The sequence below is a fragment of the Athalia rosae genome, chromosome 1 (genome assembly GCF_917208135.1).
Source record: "Athalia rosae chromosome 1, iyAthRosa1.1, whole genome shotgun sequence".
NCBI lineage: Eukaryota > Metazoa > Arthropoda > Insecta > Hymenoptera > Athaliidae > Athalia > Athalia rosae.
The window spans coordinates 19,694,064-19,714,437 of NC_064026.1; the positions used below are offsets into that span (position 1 = coordinate 19,694,064).

The window sequence follows — 20,374 nt, forward strand, 5'->3', positions numbered from 1 at the left end:
GGTCGAGGGTGAGCGTAATATGCAGATATTCTAAACCCTCTAAATCCCATGTAACGGTGCTGCGCAGATGTGACGCGATAGTATACCGGAATTTCAATACCCTGCATAAATTTTCCGGTCATGTTGCGCGATCGATGAAATAATAATTATTCCCGCATGTTAAGTGCGACCACTGTAAGATAACTACTGCGTGAATCAACAAATACGAACAGACGCACGATCCTCGTCCAAACTCCGCTGCGCGAATTCGCAATTACTACCCCGATACGTGTACACTAGGGTGGTCCTTATTTGGGTCATTTTTTAACTTTGTTGCTCCCTATAGCTCAAATCTCGGCAAATAAATAAAAAGAAATGCTCACGAAAGCTGGAGCTTGTAGCACAATTCTAAGTTGTCCCCTTCGTCCCAACGCCTTCGAATTTGACTCAATTTCCATTGCTGTGCTGCTCCAAAAAATCTGAAAATTGCCAAATCTCTTATCTATATCGGCAAATGATCTACGAAAATTTTGTGCTTTTTTATTTATCAAATAATCGTCGAAGCCATATAGGGAGCAGCATAAAATTCAAATATTAATCTAATAAGGACCACCCCGATGTATACATATCCTAGAGTTTCATATTTCATCTTATTTTTCGGAACTTTCGTTACATTCGTAGAGGCCTGCACAGCGGTCGTCACGGCGACTTTGATGGCCCATATTCTCGGAGACACTGCAGATGCATTTGAGCTGCAAACGGTACGTATAAAATATATGATATCGGGGCAGCTGCAGTTCACGAGGATATTTTGTTTCCACCATTTTATGTCATTCCAATGGGGGGACAGCGTCGCGACGCTGCTATCGGGCTCTGGTATAAATAAATACGTACCACTCAACGATCTGAATTTCGCCGTCGAATTCTTTTTTACCTAGAAATTTTCTCGTCTCTTATTGCGCATTTTTACGAATGTTTCCCGGTTCCTGAAACGTGAAAGGAGCCTCGAAACGTTGCGCGATGTTACGCGCGATCTAATTAACGCCATGGCAAAAAAAAAAAGGAAATTCTCTTCGCTTTTGGTTCGGAGAAAAACTTGCGCCGACGTTGGGTGAACTCGGCTCCGTGATAAACGTGGGTGGAACTCCAATAACAGTAATCGTCACTAACGATAAGTGAGATAATTATATATATGAGATGATCATGGCGTCACACCAAGTAAACGTATAAACGTCGATTTAATCGGGCGGCGGACGGGGCGTTGTGCTGGAGAAGGTGGAAAACGATCGTCATTCTCATGTACTTGAGTGTATAATTTAATGGCACCATCCCGGCGTGACGGCGTAGCGTCGCGACGTTCGTCGTCGTGAGTTATTCGGTAATCGACACCCTATTGTGTATATAACAGCAGCTACTCTCAACCCTTGACGAGATTCAAGAGTGACGGAAATCATGATTCAGCTTTGCCGGAAACTAATTCCGAGTGATTACCCTGGATAATTATTCATTTCTACTCGCTACGCGCCGTTCCCGTTGCCGTTAGCCTATCTCAAGCGGTTTGGCTGTTGTCGAGAGGTTTCGGAAATTTGATTATAAAAATTGATTAAACTTCGCCGCTGGTGATAGAATTATTGGGAATCGGAGATATTAAATTCTAAATTGGAATCGAATTTTTTTCCAACTCACCACCTGTCCGGAGCTAAACAACGCTGGAGTAGGTAAATTCGCTCGAGGTTTGGAACGATTTCAATTCTGATACGGTTACCGCCGTTTAGATTCATAGCTAGAAAGGGGCTATTTAAAGTCCGTGGAAAAAACAACTGTTACCCGCGCGTAGGCCTGCACGCAATCTCAATGAAATCGTTTTCATTTTACTAGGTATTACTGCAGTAACAACAGAGTATACAATGAGGTAAAAGAGATACGCATTCCGCGAACACAACTCTATTTTAGATATAATACCGGTAATAACGGAACTTTATTTGTCGCAGAAAACACGAAGTCTGTCTTTTTTAAAAAGAAATAACGGATCGGAGAAGAAAAAGAATGAAGAAAGATTTTGCGGAAATTGTATTTCACGGAAATTACTGCTGACGTTCTCTTGGTACAACAAACGTAGGTTGGTGGGGACACGGTATAGATGCGATATCGCGATATCTGATTCCGATGTAACATGCGGTAAAAAGTGAAAAGTCGTTCGCGCTACTTTCATTTCGTATCTTCCCGAATTGTCCGTGTTAACTCGCTTGCGATGTATTTTTTACTGCATTTTGCCAGTCCCCGCAAAATTCTACCCTTCGTGTTCCCGTCGGGGAAAGTTTTCCGCTTAAATTATCTCCCGGAGCGATTAAAATCCCGGAGTCATTTCGCTCCTCAGCTGCATACGGGCTTGCCCCTGCTGGCGCCACCAATTAGCCTTTCGAATCACGCGTTTCATGGAATTTATTTTCAAACAGGAACAATCCGCACTCATAGGATTTGCGTCTAGAACTCGGTAAATAGTAATCGATTATCCTTTCGATGGTTTGGCAAGTTTCACTTGTTTTTTTCTGTCTTACAAAATATGAATGTATAATGAACTAGATGATAATAATAGCCCGGGCTGCCTTCAGGCTTCCGAGAGATTACTAGGATTCGGTTAATTAGCTGGCCCGGATCTAATTCCCCATTGATCGATCCGCGTAAGCCGGAATTAAGAGCAAATTTCAATTGCGCTATTAAACAGTAGAAAGGGATGGAGGGTCGGGAACGTCATTTACTAGATGAGCTTCTTTCATCGATCTGAACGAACTACTCAAATAACTTATGCGAAACCTGGTGAGGTGGTCGATTGAATTCGTTCGATAAATTTTTCAGAATAATTTCAGCTAGTCTTCGTTTGATTGTGTAAAATTCCTACAGGGACGAATGAAAATAATTATCCCCTTCGAGATACTGACGATAAAAATGTGAAATAATCGGGTCGAAAAGAATATAGAAATGGAAAGTTTTTTTTTTTTTTCAATCGTTCCGCTCCTTTGTCGGCATTATCTGTGATTGGGTTACAGGGTGCAATTCTATATTTCCAATAAATGTCGGTGCCGACTCTAACCCTCAATTTGCACACGTCGTTCTCGACATCGGTTTTCTCTTGGCAACAGACCGAAAATATTGTTTCCGTATCACACGAGCCATAGATTTCGCGAACTTTATTTTTCCGGGTTCTGTATTACAGGTATATAAACTTCCGCTTATAAATTTTTCGCCAAATTGAACACTGTGGACTTGAATTTCCCATGCTTCAATATTTTGATCGATGACCACCTATTCTGAAACAGATTTTGATAATAGCTCGTCAAAGGTAATGTAAAATTCATGAGCGACCCAAGTACTTCTCCGCGTAGTCGTAGTAAAAGTCCTTATTCGCCGCTTCATCCGTTGAAAAGGCGTCGATCGTGGCTATCCGGGATTCAGTGGGATTTCAATCCACATCCATATTCCATCCGACTACGTTATTTCCTCTGCCAATAAAAATTATTCAATTCAATAACGAACGAATCGAATGAAATATTGAAATTTTTCCGAAAAACTATGCATGGCCGTCGGTGCCTTGTTCTCTTTTTTTTTCGTATAACATCCGAACTGATAAAAAGTGCGGAAATATTTCGGTGAAATAATTTACAACAACGTCATTGGAAATTTCGATTCCGTTCGATGACGACCCAAACCGCCCTCCCCGTCCTCCTATTACCCTTTTTAGGTTCCATCAAGCTTTGTTTATACCTCGTTATCTATTTGCAGCAACGTAACCAATCGCAAAGCCGATTATGACCGTCGACATACAAAAGCGGCGACAGAGGCGGCAACGGCAATACGGCACGGAAATACGTGTAATTTTAAATTACATATACATTTCTAATAGGATACTACTAATACAAGGACAATGAAAACGTAGAGCGCGATGTGGGGGAAAAAGAGGAGCACGTGAATTTCCGGGATACCTGCGGCAATATGTACTTTACTACCTATGTCCTACAACGAGAGTATTTGCTTTTTTCTACAAAGTCTAACTGATCTTTATTCAACAGTCTTCAGAGATGCTTACGAGATGCAAAGGAGTTCCACCACGATGGTCGCTTCGTTCTAATGTCACTTTTTTTTTTTTTCAACGTTCAGTTCGTCAATACTTGGAATAATCAAGCTGAGGCTTGGCTTACGACGCCCAGTCGGCAGGACGGTTCTCCTCTTCGTCAATTACAAATACCCTTATCCTTGGCGCTAGCGCAGCATACGTGGAGAGATGGATTCGCAAAAAAGTATCAGATTTTCGGGTGGCAGGTGAAAAAAAAAAAATATATATCGCCTAAAAACGAAACACCCTAGGGTGCGTGTATGATGGGCGATATCGTGCGATGGTCAGAATAAATATTTATAGCCGCCCAAGTTACTTATTGTTATGGGAATTTATTTTTTTTACGACTGGCGGAGAGACGACATTTTTTTCCTTCCCTGTTCTGTTTTCTGTACGGTATATTGTGCCCGATTTCAACAATAAGCCATCGTATACGTTACCTGCAATAAAGAATTTCTGTCTGCGCACACTTCCGGGATATACAACTTTTGAACTGACTGTATACATAAATTCCAACAAAAATATTTATGGCATTTTATTATTACGGTTGAAAAGCGATAAATTCTCATTACTTTCGAATCTCGTTAGAGTAGAAATGATAAAAAATTAAAAATCAAAGTAGAAATAATCGATTTCCGCCGCAATTTAAGTTCATGGCTTCAGGGAAGGGCTCAAATTATTTGTTTTCAGAATCTACTCTCCTTTTTGTTTTTCTGGAGCGGTAACGATCATATAACTTGAAATAAATGAAGTAAAAGGAATATCGGAATTCTTGGGTCGTTGAGGCGTTGCGAGTCGTGTGAGATAAAAAACGTGTACATGTGGGTGGAGTATTTCTTTGTAAGAGGTAACGTTCATCGATTGATTTTCCCGTAACCGCGTCACCGCAGGTTATTTATGAGGGATAATCAGGGTGGCATCTCCGTATTCAATCGTGTGTGAACCGCACAAGTTATCCGTATTAAAAAAAAAAAATTTCTAGAAAAATATGAATATAATAACCAAAGAAAAATTAATAAACGAATCTAAAAAAAAACAAATAAAATAACGACAAAAAAAATATGAAAAATTCTGAATCACGACTTAAGCCTATCAGATAATAGAATAGAACATATATATGGCTTGTTATATACAAGTATATTCGATATCTCTAAAGTGTTTTGTTTTGTTCCCGAATCACCCATCTTCTGAGCTTTCCGAGTGTACAGGATCCGATCCATTCGAGGTTTTTGAATACGAACACCGTTGTTTCAACATTTATTAACAGGGGAGTGGAGCCCTCCCCCCCGATCAGGGCCGATAGTTAGAATTGGAATCATTAGCCGTTAATGTGATTAGAACAATTACACGTCGCGGGGAGCGGTTGAATTCGGAGAATCTAATAACCAAAAAAGTTTTTCATTTAGATGCAAATTGTGGGCATTGCAGAGGTGAGAACTTTCTACCCTTTGACAATAAATGAAAATTAATAGATCCGCTTTAGTTCCCAGTTTCTGAATACCGGGCGTTTTCAGGTGGAAAGGAGAATGAAAGTCCTGATTATACCTCTACAAAATTTACAAATACACCGTGCTTCATTTTTCATTTGATCAATCAACTCTGCCTAAATGATTGTACGTACTGTACACACAACTGTATTCGAGGATAACGTTTTTGCTTTTTTTTCGCGCAACATGCTTTGTAGACCTTATTTCCCTCGCGTCGTTTATTTGAGATCGTCCAGGTTATTAATTAGTACTCGGGAAATATGATTCTCGTATAATTGGCGTGGTAATCCAAAAAATTCTTCAGCATTTCCACTTTCATGGATTCCAAATTTTTTTGAGAAAAATCTCCAACACTATTACACCAGATACCGAGCTTGCGTCGCGTTACAAATTTTCTTTTTGCCAAGTGATCGTGACAGATTAGCCCACATGTTTTTTTTTATCGTTTTCATTTATTTTTCTGAACCTTCGCACAAGAATTTTTAAATCGTCAGATATTAGATTTACGGGATTTTCAAAGTAAGCTACCGTTATCCATCCCTGTCATTTTTATACTCAATCCTGAAAATTTTGCTTTTCCCATTTGCCGCCGGTTTCTGTGCGGAAGAGATTGCGTACGGTGACAAATTAGAGAATCCGAGAGCGGACTATAATATTTCAAAGTTTGTATTTATCACGGAATGTAAGTTTATTTTTTTAGTCAATTTTTCTCTGTCATATCACGAGCTGCTACCTCATGCGTACCAATTAATCAAATGAGCCCTCATTTTTTCATTAGTTCGCATTTTTTCTGAATATTTAATTATTCTCCCCGATTCCAGCGTCTGATTGAGGTCGGGTGCGTAGGTAGGTACATCAAGGGAACGAAAAAAGGAATAAAAATGACGAAAAAGAGAAAGAATCAAATCAACACACTCTTGTAATGAAATTCCAAGTCAGATTTCTCGCTTCGTTAAGGAAAATTCTCCGCAGTAACGTAGCAGCTGCAGTGAACGGAAAATATAAAAGCGTTTCTCTTAATTAACTCCACTGATTGATTTTGTCAACCGACAGCTGTACCCGTAAACTCACTCGATGATTTCACAATGATTTTCATTACGTCGAACGCTTCGTTAGCGGGGTATTTTCAATCCACGGAAATCTAATTAATAATATTTAGAAACTTCGGAAAGGTTGTATGACGTGTTAGCACCGTGTATTTCGAATGCCGGGCTCATTTGTACGTTCTTGTTTTTTGTACTGTACGTTATTTTCATTCGTTTTTCTTTTTTAATTCTTGCACCTTTATCCGTACACTGCAGGTGCTACCGCGTATTAACGTAATTTTAATCGTTTCAAGTCGCCCGCACGCGGCATACTTTATACAAAGATGATTAGTTGTCCTAATTACACGCTCGGTGTACGTTGGAAAATATTTTATTTTCATTCTCTTCAAAATGTTCTGCAATTACAGCATAGCTGCAGTTTAGCGCTTTACATCATGCAGTACCTCGAGAGCAGGGAATGCGTGGCACAATCTCGTATTCTATAGATTTTTATTTTATTCAAAGCTGTTTGTCTGAATCACGACTTACGGTGTTGTATCGTCGTAAATACCAACACGAAAATATTTCAAAACTTTACATCGACATTCAGCCGTTACACGCAACAACGCGATATCTTGTAACGCATGAGTAAGTAAGCACCATATGGAAAAATGATCGGAGAAATTGCGTTACGCAAAATTTCAGAACTTGCGAGAGCTTCTCGATCCAGGTGAACCGCGGGAGCGGGGGGTCGATGTCCATCAGGAAATGGAGGCGGCTATGGTCGGACGGATGATGAAAATCTATAATTGCGTGGAAGCATTCGAGTCAAATATAGATGCGCAGTACTTGTACGATACACCTATACCTATTTATAGGGTTTCGTTCAAACACGGGACGGATACGAAAATATGAGAAAATGGATTCATCGGTGTACAAAGAGAGCGAGTGGGGGGAAGAAGATAAAGAAGAAGAGCTGAGGGGTAGTGATTTTGTAATTTCTTTTCAGCGGAAAAGCCTCTGCAGCTCTCTCCTCAAACTCGAGACCCCAATCTAACTCGACGGACAATGAGATTCGTAATACCGAATTTCGCCTCGAAGATTTTTGCTACCTGAACAAATAAAACGTCGTGAGTCATTTCAAGTTTCGTACCGTTTTACTTCTTTTTTTTTTTTCCATATTTTTTTTTTTTATTCCATTTTTTGGTACTTCGTCGGTGTTTCGTACATTTTTTCTTTTTGTTCTCTGCTCCTCCTCTCCATTTTTTTATTTTCTCCTCACCGAGGAACGTCGTACACGACTCGCGGTGGTGCGGTTACCGCGCGGCATCACGTAATTAAAATAATTATTAGTACGAATAATCTCGGTATAACCCTAACGGTGTACCTCACTTAAGGGTGCAGTAGCTGGCAAGTAGGGGTAGATGGTTATAATTAAAACGTACGCAGCTTGCCGGGGCCATTCCTTGCACAGGTTATAACACGTCCTCGTGACGATGCCAGCGAGAGGTAGCGAGCGGAATTCATCCAACTTCCGCGCTATAGCTGGCCGAGGTGCAAAAAGAGGGAAGAAAAAAAAAATAAAAAAGGAAGCAGAAATGAAAGACAAAAAAAAAAAAAAAAAAAAGAAAAAACAAACACGGAGTATAGAGGGGATGAGAAGGAAAAGAGAAGTAAGAGAAAAAAAAAAAAAGGACGAGAGTTTGCAGAAGTACTGCTAAGCACTTTCCGCCACTAGACCAGTCTACGCACGCACTTGCCCTGGTACTTGGCCCTTCGCGTGTCGGGTACATATTTTATAACCCATGACTGCTGCAGCAACCAAGGCGGCCCTAGTCTACGCCCTTTGCACTCGCGTTGCGTCCTTTTGAAGTTGGAAGCTTAGTTGCATGACGTCCATAGGACCCGTGTGTTATATTATCGTATTATTCGATGTGTTTTCTTCGAAATGAGGAGAAAAGAAGGCGAAGAAAAGATGAGGGTTTAAGGAAAATATATGTACGTACATCCTCGTACACGTACGGGGAAAAAAAAGAGGTGTAGAAAAGGTGAAGAAAAGCAAAGAACAAGAGTGTAATAGATCTCGTTAAGGAATTTCCTTTACGTTTTATAGCCTTAGCTCGTGCGGCGAACGAGGGTAAGAGTATAGAGAATGTAAGGGAGTGAATGATTGAAAAAAAATCCGATGAACTTTCTCCCTTGAATTTTTTTCCGCTTTTTTAGGCGAGCACTCGCAAGCAAACCGATCCTCATCCCCCTATCAACGTTTTGCCGAAGGGAAAACAAAGGGGTGAAATATAACAATGGGTTTTTATGAATAATTAACCATAAAAATACGATTTATCTCACTTCTCGTGCGTGAAAACCCTACAAGTGGCAACGTTTCAACGTCTTCGCTGTTTTTTTGAAGTAGGGTTAAAGGGTGTACGGAATTCAGATGTTGCGAAACGTATAAATAATTCCGTCATCCGTCGTTAACCGGTTAACAGAAACTCATTCATTTCTTTTTCTTTCTCGCTTGGTTTTTATCAGGCTAGCCGTACGATGAATACGATCGACTCGCCGAGTGCTCCCGTTGCAGCATTCCGGGGGATGACGAAAGAAAAAATCGAAAACAGGTAATTCGTAGCGCAAATACGTCGTAATTATTCATTCGTACCGCGGTGAAATGCGAGATATAAATTGCGGTAAATCCATATCGTTGTGCAAGGGTTTTTCTCGAGCTTCGAAGGGATTCCCCCTTACCTTATTTTATACACTTTGGGGTTCCGCGAGCGTTTCCTTGATCTCGCTGCGGAAGGGAGGGCCCCCGATATAATCATTCCTAGCTATCGCGGAAACACTTTAGCTTCGCTCAGCCGCTGCGGAGAAGGCTGCTCCCTTTATCTTTCTCTATTTCGCTCTCTACCCGTATCCTTCGCTCCTTCTCTCTCTACACTTCCTATTTTATCAATAGTGTAAAGTGATCGAGAGACTCGTGCCCCAATGTTGCGGTTGGGGTTAGAATTCGAGGCTCTTTTACCGCAGCGATATCTTTATTTTAGCTATCTCGATGCCAGACGCCGCTTTCATTCAACTTTTCGCTACACGTTACGTACGTGACTAGCCTTTTGCGAAAAATGTTGAAAAACCTCAGAAATTGGCTGCATTCTATTTGACTCGCTGGAAGATTGTTGAACTTCGATCTTCATCCCATGATTTTCTTCTTATGATTCGGTTCTCTCAATCGTGCTACCGAGCACCGAAACGTTCATTTCTACCTCTGGTTGGTATCGGAACATTTCGATCAATCAGTCCTTCTCCGTGCTCGGATTCACTGCGGCGAATAGAGGAACAGAGGGAGGCAGAGAAGAAGTGCAAGAGAGAGGGAGAGAAAGAGTGATGGATTTATTAGCTTGTTTTTTCTCATTTCGTACGCATAAGATTTGTTGGTGTTTTAGTTATTTATAACGGGTGATTCGAATTCCTCCGATTCAATGCCAGCGGTATATCCGCGATCCATCGAAATGTGCGTAGTCGGAACGTGTAATCGCGTAAAAAAAAAATAAAAAAAAAAATAAACGTATCGACGTCGTTCGAACGAAATGTATTTTTGTCCCGTAAAACGTTTTCCCTATTATATAGCGGTGTATCGTACGTGCGCGTGATACACGTGAGATCATGGAATAATTCAAGTGGCAACCGTTCCTCAACTTATTCATCTCCTCAACGGAAAAACGTGTATTTTCCACCGTTCATTCCGCCTTCGATCGTAGCGATACAAATAATATATTGCACTGCAAGGTTCGATTTTCGATTATCGCAACGCATTCGTATTTGTTAGTCGTTAGATTATTCATCATCCGATAATGTAACCCGCATATCGCCGGAGGTTCCGACGAACAACAAGTGCCGCGCGGTGTGGCCCAGTATTATTGTGAGTACAATCACTGAATATATCGACCTGAAAATTCCCAATTTTTGCCATCTAGATACGCCATTTTTACTCACTTTTATTTTCGACTTTTCTCAACATGTGAACCGCGGTGATAGGAAAGCGGGAAAAAATATCGTTCATTTTTTCTTTTATTTTCACCCTATTCGCAAGCGAGCACGAAACGGTCATCGCAAGGGTTCTTCCACATGCGGAGGATTCTAAGATTGTCGCGATATGGGCAGCTGTTTTGTACCGGGTGGACAAAGCTGGCACAGCTCCTCCTTTTAATGGGGTCCGACCTCTTCTACGACCGCGAAACTCGAGCGTTCTCATCTCGATCTTGGAGCAGAAACAGTGGCATATACAGCCGTACAGGCGTATATATCCAGCTGCCCCCGTTTCATCCGACAACGTTCCACAGCTAATGGGCAGACCCACTCAGGAGCTTGATGGCCTGTTTCTCTTCGTTTCGAAACATTTACTTTGCTGCTAGAATTAACAGAAAAATGTTCGGGGCACCGATCAACCAATGACGGTTCCACGGACGGTTTCTCGTCGACTTTGACCTCGGCGTGGCCCCCCCCCCCCCCCCCCCCCCGCCCCCGCCCCCGAAGAACGAGGTCGTTGTATTATTCTTGTTTTTACAAAATCTGGAATAACGGGGTCCTCGACGCAGAGCGACCTTTATAATGGATGGGGGGGGGGGGGGGGGGGGGCAATGTGTTTCTTCGAAATATAAGAACGAGATAAAAATTTCAATGTAAAACTCACCCACCCGAAGTGGGAAAGTGAATTAAAGCTTCCCTCCGTACAACGAGTTTTATACAGGGGTTGAAAATATCTCAAACCTACGGGTTTCAGCCCTTGGGAACCGAAAGACAAGGAAAAATTCTATACGCGGTTAGTAACAAAGACAACGGCAAAATATTCACCGTTCGTATCGACGAATTCGACCGGCGCACTCGCATTTGACGTGTAAGTATAATTGGATAGGGTTTTATACGGCGAGAGAGATTGGAATTATTACGAATGTAGCTTTGAGGGTAATTCGTCCATGAAATGAGAAAAAAATTCACGTATATCTAAGCAAGAAATTTCGCTTTCACAAAGGGACTAGTATACCTCCCCACTCGGAGATTACGCTGGGTTGGTTGCGTCGGATCGCACGTAGTCCGGAAGAATTCGCGGGCCGAAGGGAGGAAGGTAGGAAGTTCGGTACGCTCCCTCTAGAATCGTTGTGAAATAGCTGAGAAACGAGTGCTCCTCGGTGTCGTTTCGACCTTTTGACCTTTGGTCAAGACGACTCTTTTTCCCCCGAATACCGACACCCGACCGGCGAACTTTCGGAACGAATTCTTTCACGTCGGCACTCGATCAATTTCCCCACTATCGGGCAAGGGTCTTATTAGGTATCGAACCAAATACTTTCAGCTCGAGAAGTTCCGGGCAATATGTATTCTGTACAATGAAATGTGGAACGGTCGGGGAGAACGTTGAATGATAGAGTTGCCGCCTCCCCTTTTTTATTAAGGTTTTTTTCTTTTTTTTTTTTTCTCTTCCGGTTATGGCAGTTCGAACGCAGAGCATATATTTTACGGTGGATCGAATGAATTTTTGTCTCACGGAAATCCCGTACAATTGTCATAAGTCCAGTTCCGAGTCTGTTAACCGTCTAAAGCCCAGCTACTTCAAAGCGAAAGGTATTACCTCTGGAGTTAATTATAACCCGGTAAATACGCCTTAACATTTTCAAGGTGTAAATTACGGAGGACAAAGGCAATCCTGGTGTGTATTTAGTCGCGTTATAATACAGCGCGGCACGCGGAAAGACGATATATACGAAAAGCGAAACCCCTGAGCTGCCTGAGATTACGAACGTTTTCCTGCTTCCGCCGTTCCCTCTTTCTCGGGAAACCGAGGGATAAATTTCGGCCAACAATGACCCCGTTATCTCTTGAAATTATCGTCACATATTAATTTTTCTTACCAGAATCACATCGTATCGATATGATTCGTTGAACAGGCTTAAGGCTTCCAAAGCCTTTTATCTAGGGATTTACTCACCGCGCACTTTTCCACAAAGATATGGAATTCAATTTTTTCCGTTATTCTTGCCGATTAAAAATAAATACACTCATTACACAACTTTCGATGAGTGCTACGCTTATCTACTCTAAGCGCGGTGTTGTTCCCAATGTAATTTACGTAACCGATGTAAATTTCATTGTGACAAATTAGATACGCGAATGTGCGACTGGTGCAGCGCGTTTAATTTATGCGATATACAAGTAACAAGTAAAATTATACGCGAAGAAGGGTCTTTCAGATGTTCGGAGGTGAAGTATGTACCGAGTGCTTGGGGGCGATGTTCAAGATAAAAGGTACATACGAGAAAATCAGTCAAGACGGTACGGTGAACGAAGTATCAAAAACTCTTCCAAAATCAGCCTACGTACGGTGTATTATACGGGTACCTTCAAAGCATTCGGGATTTCCTCGAGCGAAGACCATTATTTCGTAGAACATACATTCGACGGAAAAATTTTATCGAGAATCTTTCGCGAATACCTTTCTCGTACAGTCTTTCAAAGACCGATGTCTGTTTTCCTTTTTTTTTTCTTTTTTGTTGTTTTTATGTTTTTTGTTCTTTCTTTTTTTCGCAGGGGAGGATTTTTCACGTTCAACGTTCAGAGGTGCAAGAATGGGATTTTTAGCAGCGATTGGAACATCAACGGGGTTCCCGTTGCTTGGATTCTCTTTTATAGGATCCCTCCAATTTATTCAAGACACGAGGCCTGTCTTCGGATACGGTTTGTTAGCCAGCTTCCGAGGTTGAACCGGCACGACGTTTGACAGCCTCTTGGCTCTGGTTAAGCAGCTTTATCCACCGACAATTCGATATAATTCAACAAATATAGAACGTTGGCGATGGGGGGAAAAGTGAAATTTAGGAACAGCTATAAGAGTGCACACATTAAACGGGCAGCGACGGAAATTCCATTAACGAAAACGCCCGAGGCTTTCGATAACAGGGCTCACTGTTTTTCAAGGATCTCTAAACCATACTCGGCGAAGTTTTCCGTTCCTTCGTATCCTTTTTTTTTCAAACTTCCTTCTCGATTTTTTCTTACTCGTCCCGATTAAGCAGAACGTTAACGGCTGTTTCATCGGTGTTATCGACGTCTGTTTCAAGGTGGTTGCAACCCGTCATCACGCAGCAATTTTTCGGTGCATGGCTCGGAAGCCCATCTCAATTTATCACGAAACAAAAACAGGATGTAAATTGATGGAACGATTGCTAAGCTCATAATTCACGTTCGACAACGCCCCGAGGGTTGTCGGATACGTGTCGGGGGGGCCTTTGTATTTGAACCGAACGTAATGAGTAAACGAGATTCATGGACAAATATATTTGTACGAGCGAACAAAACATTGAAATGATGAGGATGGCAGAAGATTCAATCAATGTGCGTTTGTCTAATTCTCATTAACTAAACAACGGCGAGTCAATTATCACATTGTAATTATTCGCGAGTTTGCAACAGGTGGCGGAAACCTACGGACGGATGTTCGTCGTATCGGGATGAAAAAGAAAAGTGAACGAACGGTAAAGGCGTACAGAATCGTGATTCGTTTGATATTTTCGAATGAAATTGTTGACCTCTCCGCTTAGAATTAACCGAGAAAAGGCTATGAGCCACTTTGCTGGCCGCGGAACCTTCGAATTATACATGCAAAGATAACAGCGGTGAGAGGCCTGTGCACGCAAGACAAACGCTAGATAAGAATTCCTGATTACCACCGGAGGATGGTATAATAATTGGGTTGTAACGTTTCGGAACGGGAGAACCGAGATTCTGAATTATGTGATTTTCTCGATAGATTAGGTGGCGGAAGTGAACATCACGTATGTATATATATGTACGTACACGTTTGTACCGATGCAGAAAATTACACGTCATCGATTTTTCCCCGAGGAGGAGTTATTTTTTTGGCGTGCATCTATACGAGCACCTGTTGATACGATATCGATTTGCTTTTTTTTTATTTCAGAAACTATGCCCGGCAATTATCGGTGTTGGATTTTTTACGGATAAGATAGTGCGTTCGTAACGTTTTTCCTAATCGTTGGTTATACAATTTTCGAATCGACATAGATTCGTGCGAGTCGAAGCATACCTATATAACGAAGATGCTCCGCTTGCAAAAAACATTCTTGGTTATGATGCTGCTTCGGTTGGCAATATTGTGCATCGCGCTGGCGAGCAGCCGGGCCTGTAGAACGGGCACCGAAACTGTCGCCAGTCAAGATTGGTGGAAAACAACAACTTTTTATCAAATCTATCCGAGGAGTTTTATGGATAGCAATGGCGACGGTATCGGAGACCTGAAGGGCATAACGAGCAAAATGGAGCACATAGCTGACGCGGGGGCCGGTGCGTTTTGGATATCACCGATATATCCGAGTCCGATGGCCGATTTCGGATACGACATAGCGGACTTCAAGGACATCGATCCCGTTTTCGGTTCGCTCGCCGATTTCGACGACCTCGTCGCGAAAGCCAAGCAGCTCAATTTGAAGGTGATCATGGATTTCGTTCCGAATCACAGCTCCGACAAACACGAGTGGTTCGAGAAGAGCGTGAATCGCGTGGATCCTTACACAAACTACTACATCTGGCGAGATTCGAAGGGAGTCGACGAGACCGGCGCTCGTTTACCGCCAAACAATTGGATCAGTGGATTTCAGGGATCTGCGTGGGAATGGAACGAGCAAAGAGGTCAGTTTTATTATCACATGTTTCACAAGGGCCAACCAGATCTCAACTACAGGGATGCAAATTTGAGAAAAGAGATGGAGGACGTTCTCACCTTTTGGATAGAGAGAGGCGTCGAAGGATTCCGAATCGACGCGATCAATCACATGTTCGAAGACGAGTCTCTCCCGGACGAACCTCCGTCCAACAGACCGGATGTGCCGGATGGATACTACGATTCTCTGAGTCACATCTATACCAGGGATCTGAACGAAACGTACGACGTTCTTCAATCTTGGCGAGAACTCCTCGACAATTATTCCGCAAACACTAACACCGATACGAAAGTGATAATGACGGAGGGATACGCCAGTATCGATCGAGTTATGGACTACTACACTCACGGTTCTAACATTCCATTCAACTTTAGGTTTATAACAGACGCCAGAAATGGAACAACCGCGACGCAGTTCAAAAATCTGATTGACGAATGGGTGGAACACATGCCTACGGGCTACACCGCTAATTGGGTAGTCGGAAATCACGATCAGCGTAGAACTGGTTCGAGATACGGCATAGATCGCGTTGATCAGATGTCGATCGTGTCGGCATTACTTCCTGGCGTTCTCGTAACCTACAATGGTGATGAAATCGGTATGCTTGACGGAGAACTTTCGTGGGAAGAGACCGTCGATCCATCGGCTTGTAATACCAACGAAGAGATTTACGAACCATATTCTCGCGACCCTGAAAGAACTCCGTTCCAGTGGGACGCCACGACGAGCGCCGGATTTTCCACCAGCAGCACAACGTGGCTTCCGGTTAACCCGAATTACCTATGGCTCAACCTTGCGGCGCAGCAAGTACAGGAGCACTCGCATTATCATGTCTACCAGGCCATGACCACTTTGAGGAAAATTCCCTTGCTTAAAAGAGGAGATTTGACCGTGACGGTTATGTCTAGCAACGTTCTGGCCATTGTCCGAAGTGTCGCTGGAATTCCACCGGTCATCGGACTGGTAAACTGCGGGGAAACTCCGGTGACCATACCCGTCATAACGACCGAACTCGATCTAATGACCGTTTATACTTCGAGCGTTGATTCGGGCGTTGTTCCGGGTACCAATATAACAACGACGAGCTATCAACTGCCGCGGGCTGCAACCGTGGTTCTCTTGTCCCCGAAGTTGTACCAAATTATCAAGAGCAGTTATTAAATTTGAAACGATTCTTCGCATTATGTACTTTTCTTTCATGTCATTCGTTTTCCATTGGTGCAAAACTAAGTTAGTCATTATCGCTGAAATTGATGTACAAAAATTCATGAAAATTTAAAGTAAATATACGTTTACATACGACCACGTATGATCTCTCATGTGTTCACTCCACCCTTCAGCTCTCAACATAAGAGGTGACGATACCGTTACGTGAAATCGCAAAGCCAATACGAATCCGATAAAGTTCTCTTATCAAAATGTTACTGCTCTATAATCCTAAGAGTGAGTTGGTTCGCTCGTTTTTGAAAAGCCATTAGAATTTCGAATAAAATTCCAAGCGCTAAAGATAAAGTACTCGATGTTGTCCGTTAATGATAAAGGGTTTTTCAAGTTTCGATTATTTTTTCACCAGTTACTTCGGTATACATACCAAGCAGCGGACTTGCTGATCTCATTTCCAACGACGAATCGTAATTAACGTCATGCTGCAACGATTGACAATATTATTTGTTGCGGTGGTGAACGTTCGCGCCTGCGGAACGAGAACGGAAACTATCTCAAGCAATGATTGGTGGAAAACGACAGCTTTTTATCAAATCTATCCGAGAAGCTTCAAGGACAGCGATGGGGACGGTGTTGGCGATCTGAACGGAATTACCAGTAGATTGGAGCACCTGGCTGACGCGGGAGTTGGCGCGTTTTGGATATCACCGATTTATCCGAGTCCGATGGCTGATTGGGGATACGACGTATCAAACTTTACGGATGTTGATCCCACTTTTGGCACCCTCGATGATTTCGACAGGCTTGTTACGAAGGCGAAAACTCTCGGCTTGAAGGTGATTCTGGATTTCGTGCCGAATCATAGCTCCGATCGGCACGAATGGTTTGACAAAAGTGTCCGGCGCGTGGACCCCTACACCGATTATTACATTTGGCACGACGGAAGAGAAGGTCCAAATGGAACTAATCTACCACCGAACAATTGGCTAAGCGGCGTCTTGGGATCCGCCTGGGAATGGAACGAAGAAAGAAGTCAGTATTATTATCATATATTCGGCAAGGGACAGCCTGATCTCAATTACAGAAACGAAAATGTAAGAAGGGAGATGAGGGACGTTCTTTCGTTCTGGTTGAAAAGAGGTGTGGATGGCTTCCGTATAGATGCGATTAACCAGATGTTCGAGAATGAGGAGCTTGAAGACGAGCCTCCGTCTAATGAGGAAAACGCGACAGCCGGATCCTACAATTCTCTCAATCATACCTTCACCTGTGATTTGAATGAAACCTACTCGGTTCTCCAATCGTGGAGGGAACTTCTCGACGAGTATTCCGAGGTGACTAACACCGCCAGTAAAGTGATATTATCCGAGGCATGGGCCAGAATAGATTTGGTGATGAAGTATTACACCTACGGTTCCAACCTACCCTTCAATTTCGAGTTCATTTTCTACGCTGGGAAGGATTCAACCGCCGTAGAGCTGAAAAATCTCATTTACCAATGGCTCGATAACATGCCCGAGAATTACGTCGCGAATTGGGTAATCGGAAATCATGACCACAGGCGTGTCGCTTCCAGATTCGGCACGGATCGTGCGGATCAGATGACAGTTCTTTGCTCGATTCTCCCCGGGATCGTTGTCACGTACTACGGGGATGAAATCGGCATGCTCGACGGCGAAATATCCTGGGAGGAGAGTGTCGATCCGTTGGCTTGCAACAGTGACAGAGACCATTACGAACTGTACACTCGTGACCCGGCGAGAACTCCGTTCCAATGGGACAATTCAACCAGTGCGGGATTTTCGTCTAAAAATGAAACATGGCTTCCGGTTAATGAGAATTACATGTCTCTCAACCTCGAGGCTCAAAAGGCAGCGGGGCACTCACACTATCGTGTTTACCAGGCCATGATGGAACTGAGAAAGTTGGATATACTGCAGCGAGGATCTTTGATCGTGGAGGTTTTGGGTGACAATGTCCTAGCTGTTGTCCGAACAGTTACCGGAGCGTCTCCGATAATCGCGCTATTGAACTGTGACAGAACCTCACGGATAGTTAACGTCACGGACGAGCTCGACGAAATGATCGTCTACACTTCGAGTGTCGCCTCCGATATCGTTCCGGGAAGCAGGATATCCACTAAAAACTATCAATTGCAAAGTGCCGCAACGGTGGTTCTCACTTCCGAAAAATTGTACAATATCGTCAAGGGACGAGTGCCGTAAGTTAGGATTTCTGATACAGCGGCTATTCGGTAGGATATTTTTCAAAAAATAAAGAACAAAAAAAAGAACAACGGAAGGAAATACGTGGTATCTTCCTACTATCGGTTATTAAAAAAATACGCAGTGATAAAAGGAGATGATCAATCACAATTTCTAGCGCTACACAAAAGTATGAAGCTTTATCGGCAAATTACTGTCCGTAAAAAAAAAGTAAAAGTGTTATGGTTGATTCCAGGAAATTCCGATAATCGATCGGCAACCTTTTCGTTCAATCGCCGGCCCCCTTTTTTATTTTCCCGTCACATTCGGCGTCATCATTTTTACGCGTATTAGTAGCGGATATGAAAATCCGTCCATCACTACGCTCGTACGCCGTAATTAAGGTAAAAATAATCAACGTAAAACTCCGAGCTTACACCAACTGACATTCATTTGACAGCCATGCACATGCACGCTCGAGCAGCGACGTTATAAGGACATGTGAATTGGCGGAAAAAACTTTTACACGCTGCGAACGAAATTTTTTTTCCTCGGGTCTCTCGGTACGACTTGTTTATCACGTGTATCCATGTATACGTATGTATATGCATTTAAATGCGGATCCCACCGTTTTGGTAATAAAGAATATGCACTCAGCGTGATTGGTGCCTACGGATGTGTATGCGAGTTCACGCGGTCGATTCGCGTGTTCCAGTTACTTTCGAACGATTTAACGCCCCAGTTTAGGGGTTCCGTGGAGCTCAAAGAACCTTGCGATTAACTTTTTCCGGCACGTACATTTCGTCGCCGCTATCTTGTGATCGTCGTCGAATTATAGGACTTTGGGAATTGGGGCTCCCGAGGGATTGGGCCATGCCCTCTGGCAAGCTATAACATTTTCTGTGAGTCGAAGTTTGCGGATATCTGGAACACGACCACCGGCAATGAACGCGTATTTTTCTTTCACCGTCTGAATTGTGAATTATTACAAACGTTTTCTGTTTTCTGTTTTTGTTTTTTTTTTTTTGTCTTTACAGAGAAGCCAGAATTATCCAATCGCATTTTTCCTGCAGATATCACAGCCAATTCCGCAACTCATGTGTACCTTCTATTTTCAATCGAATTCGACGTACCTTTCGTTTCCATCGTACCTTCTAACCGGTCAGCCATTAAGCTTTTACAACTCCTATCTATCAAACGGATGATCGATCGAATCGAATTATGGCCGACAACAGTGTAGCATACCTACCTATACCACTCCGGAGTTATTGCTTACGTAATCGTTCAAAATATTTTAAGGTGCATAGACCAAGTGGGATTCATCATTCTCGCCGTAATCTACTTATTAAATTGTTCATCAACTAGGTTTCGTTCGCCCTATAGGTGAACTGTAGCGGCTGGACCAGGTGGTAGCCAATTACGGTTCCCTCCAGTCCCAATGGAATTGCAACTAGATCGATGCATCCCTCGTTGTTATCCGGACATGCGACGACCGGCACCCTCGTTCGCCGTTTGCAATTTGTTTCGCGTGTATGTATCACAGGTTGGGTATAGAAGCGCGGTTACGAACCTCGTTGAACAATTTCGATGCATTGTAGTGGGGCTTGTACGACGATACGTCTTTTCCGTTCTCCACGTGGGCAGCAATTGTTGATCTCTTAATTTAGTAGCGGGA

At 42.8% G+C, this 20,374-nt stretch overlaps 3 protein-coding genes across 5 annotated transcripts in view; 2 read left to right on the forward strand and 1 right to left on the reverse strand.

Annotated features, from left to right (window-relative positions):
• Nucleotides 1–20,374, reverse strand: part of LOC105692420 (protein artichoke-like) — a 53,737-nt gene that overhangs the window by 12,145 nt on the left and 21,218 nt on the right. The gene's annotated exons all lie outside the window — the stretch shown is intronic.
• On the forward strand, nucleotides 14,721–16,640 carry LOC105692457 (maltase 2-like). The gene has a single exon (XM_012411676.2). It carries the CDS (start codon nucleotides 14,741–14,743, stop codon nucleotides 16,490–16,492), a length of 1,752 nt encoding a protein of 583 aa, XP_012267099.2. The 5' UTR covers nucleotides 14,721–14,740; the 3' UTR covers nucleotides 16,493–16,640.
• LOC105692458 (maltase 2-like) lies at nucleotides 16,789–18,959 on the forward strand. Its single transcript, XM_012411677.2, has one exon. The coding sequence runs from the start codon at nucleotides 16,975–16,977 to the stop codon at nucleotides 18,718–18,720; it is 1,746 nt and encodes a 581-aa protein (XP_012267100.2). The 5' UTR covers nucleotides 16,789–16,974; the 3' UTR covers nucleotides 18,721–18,959.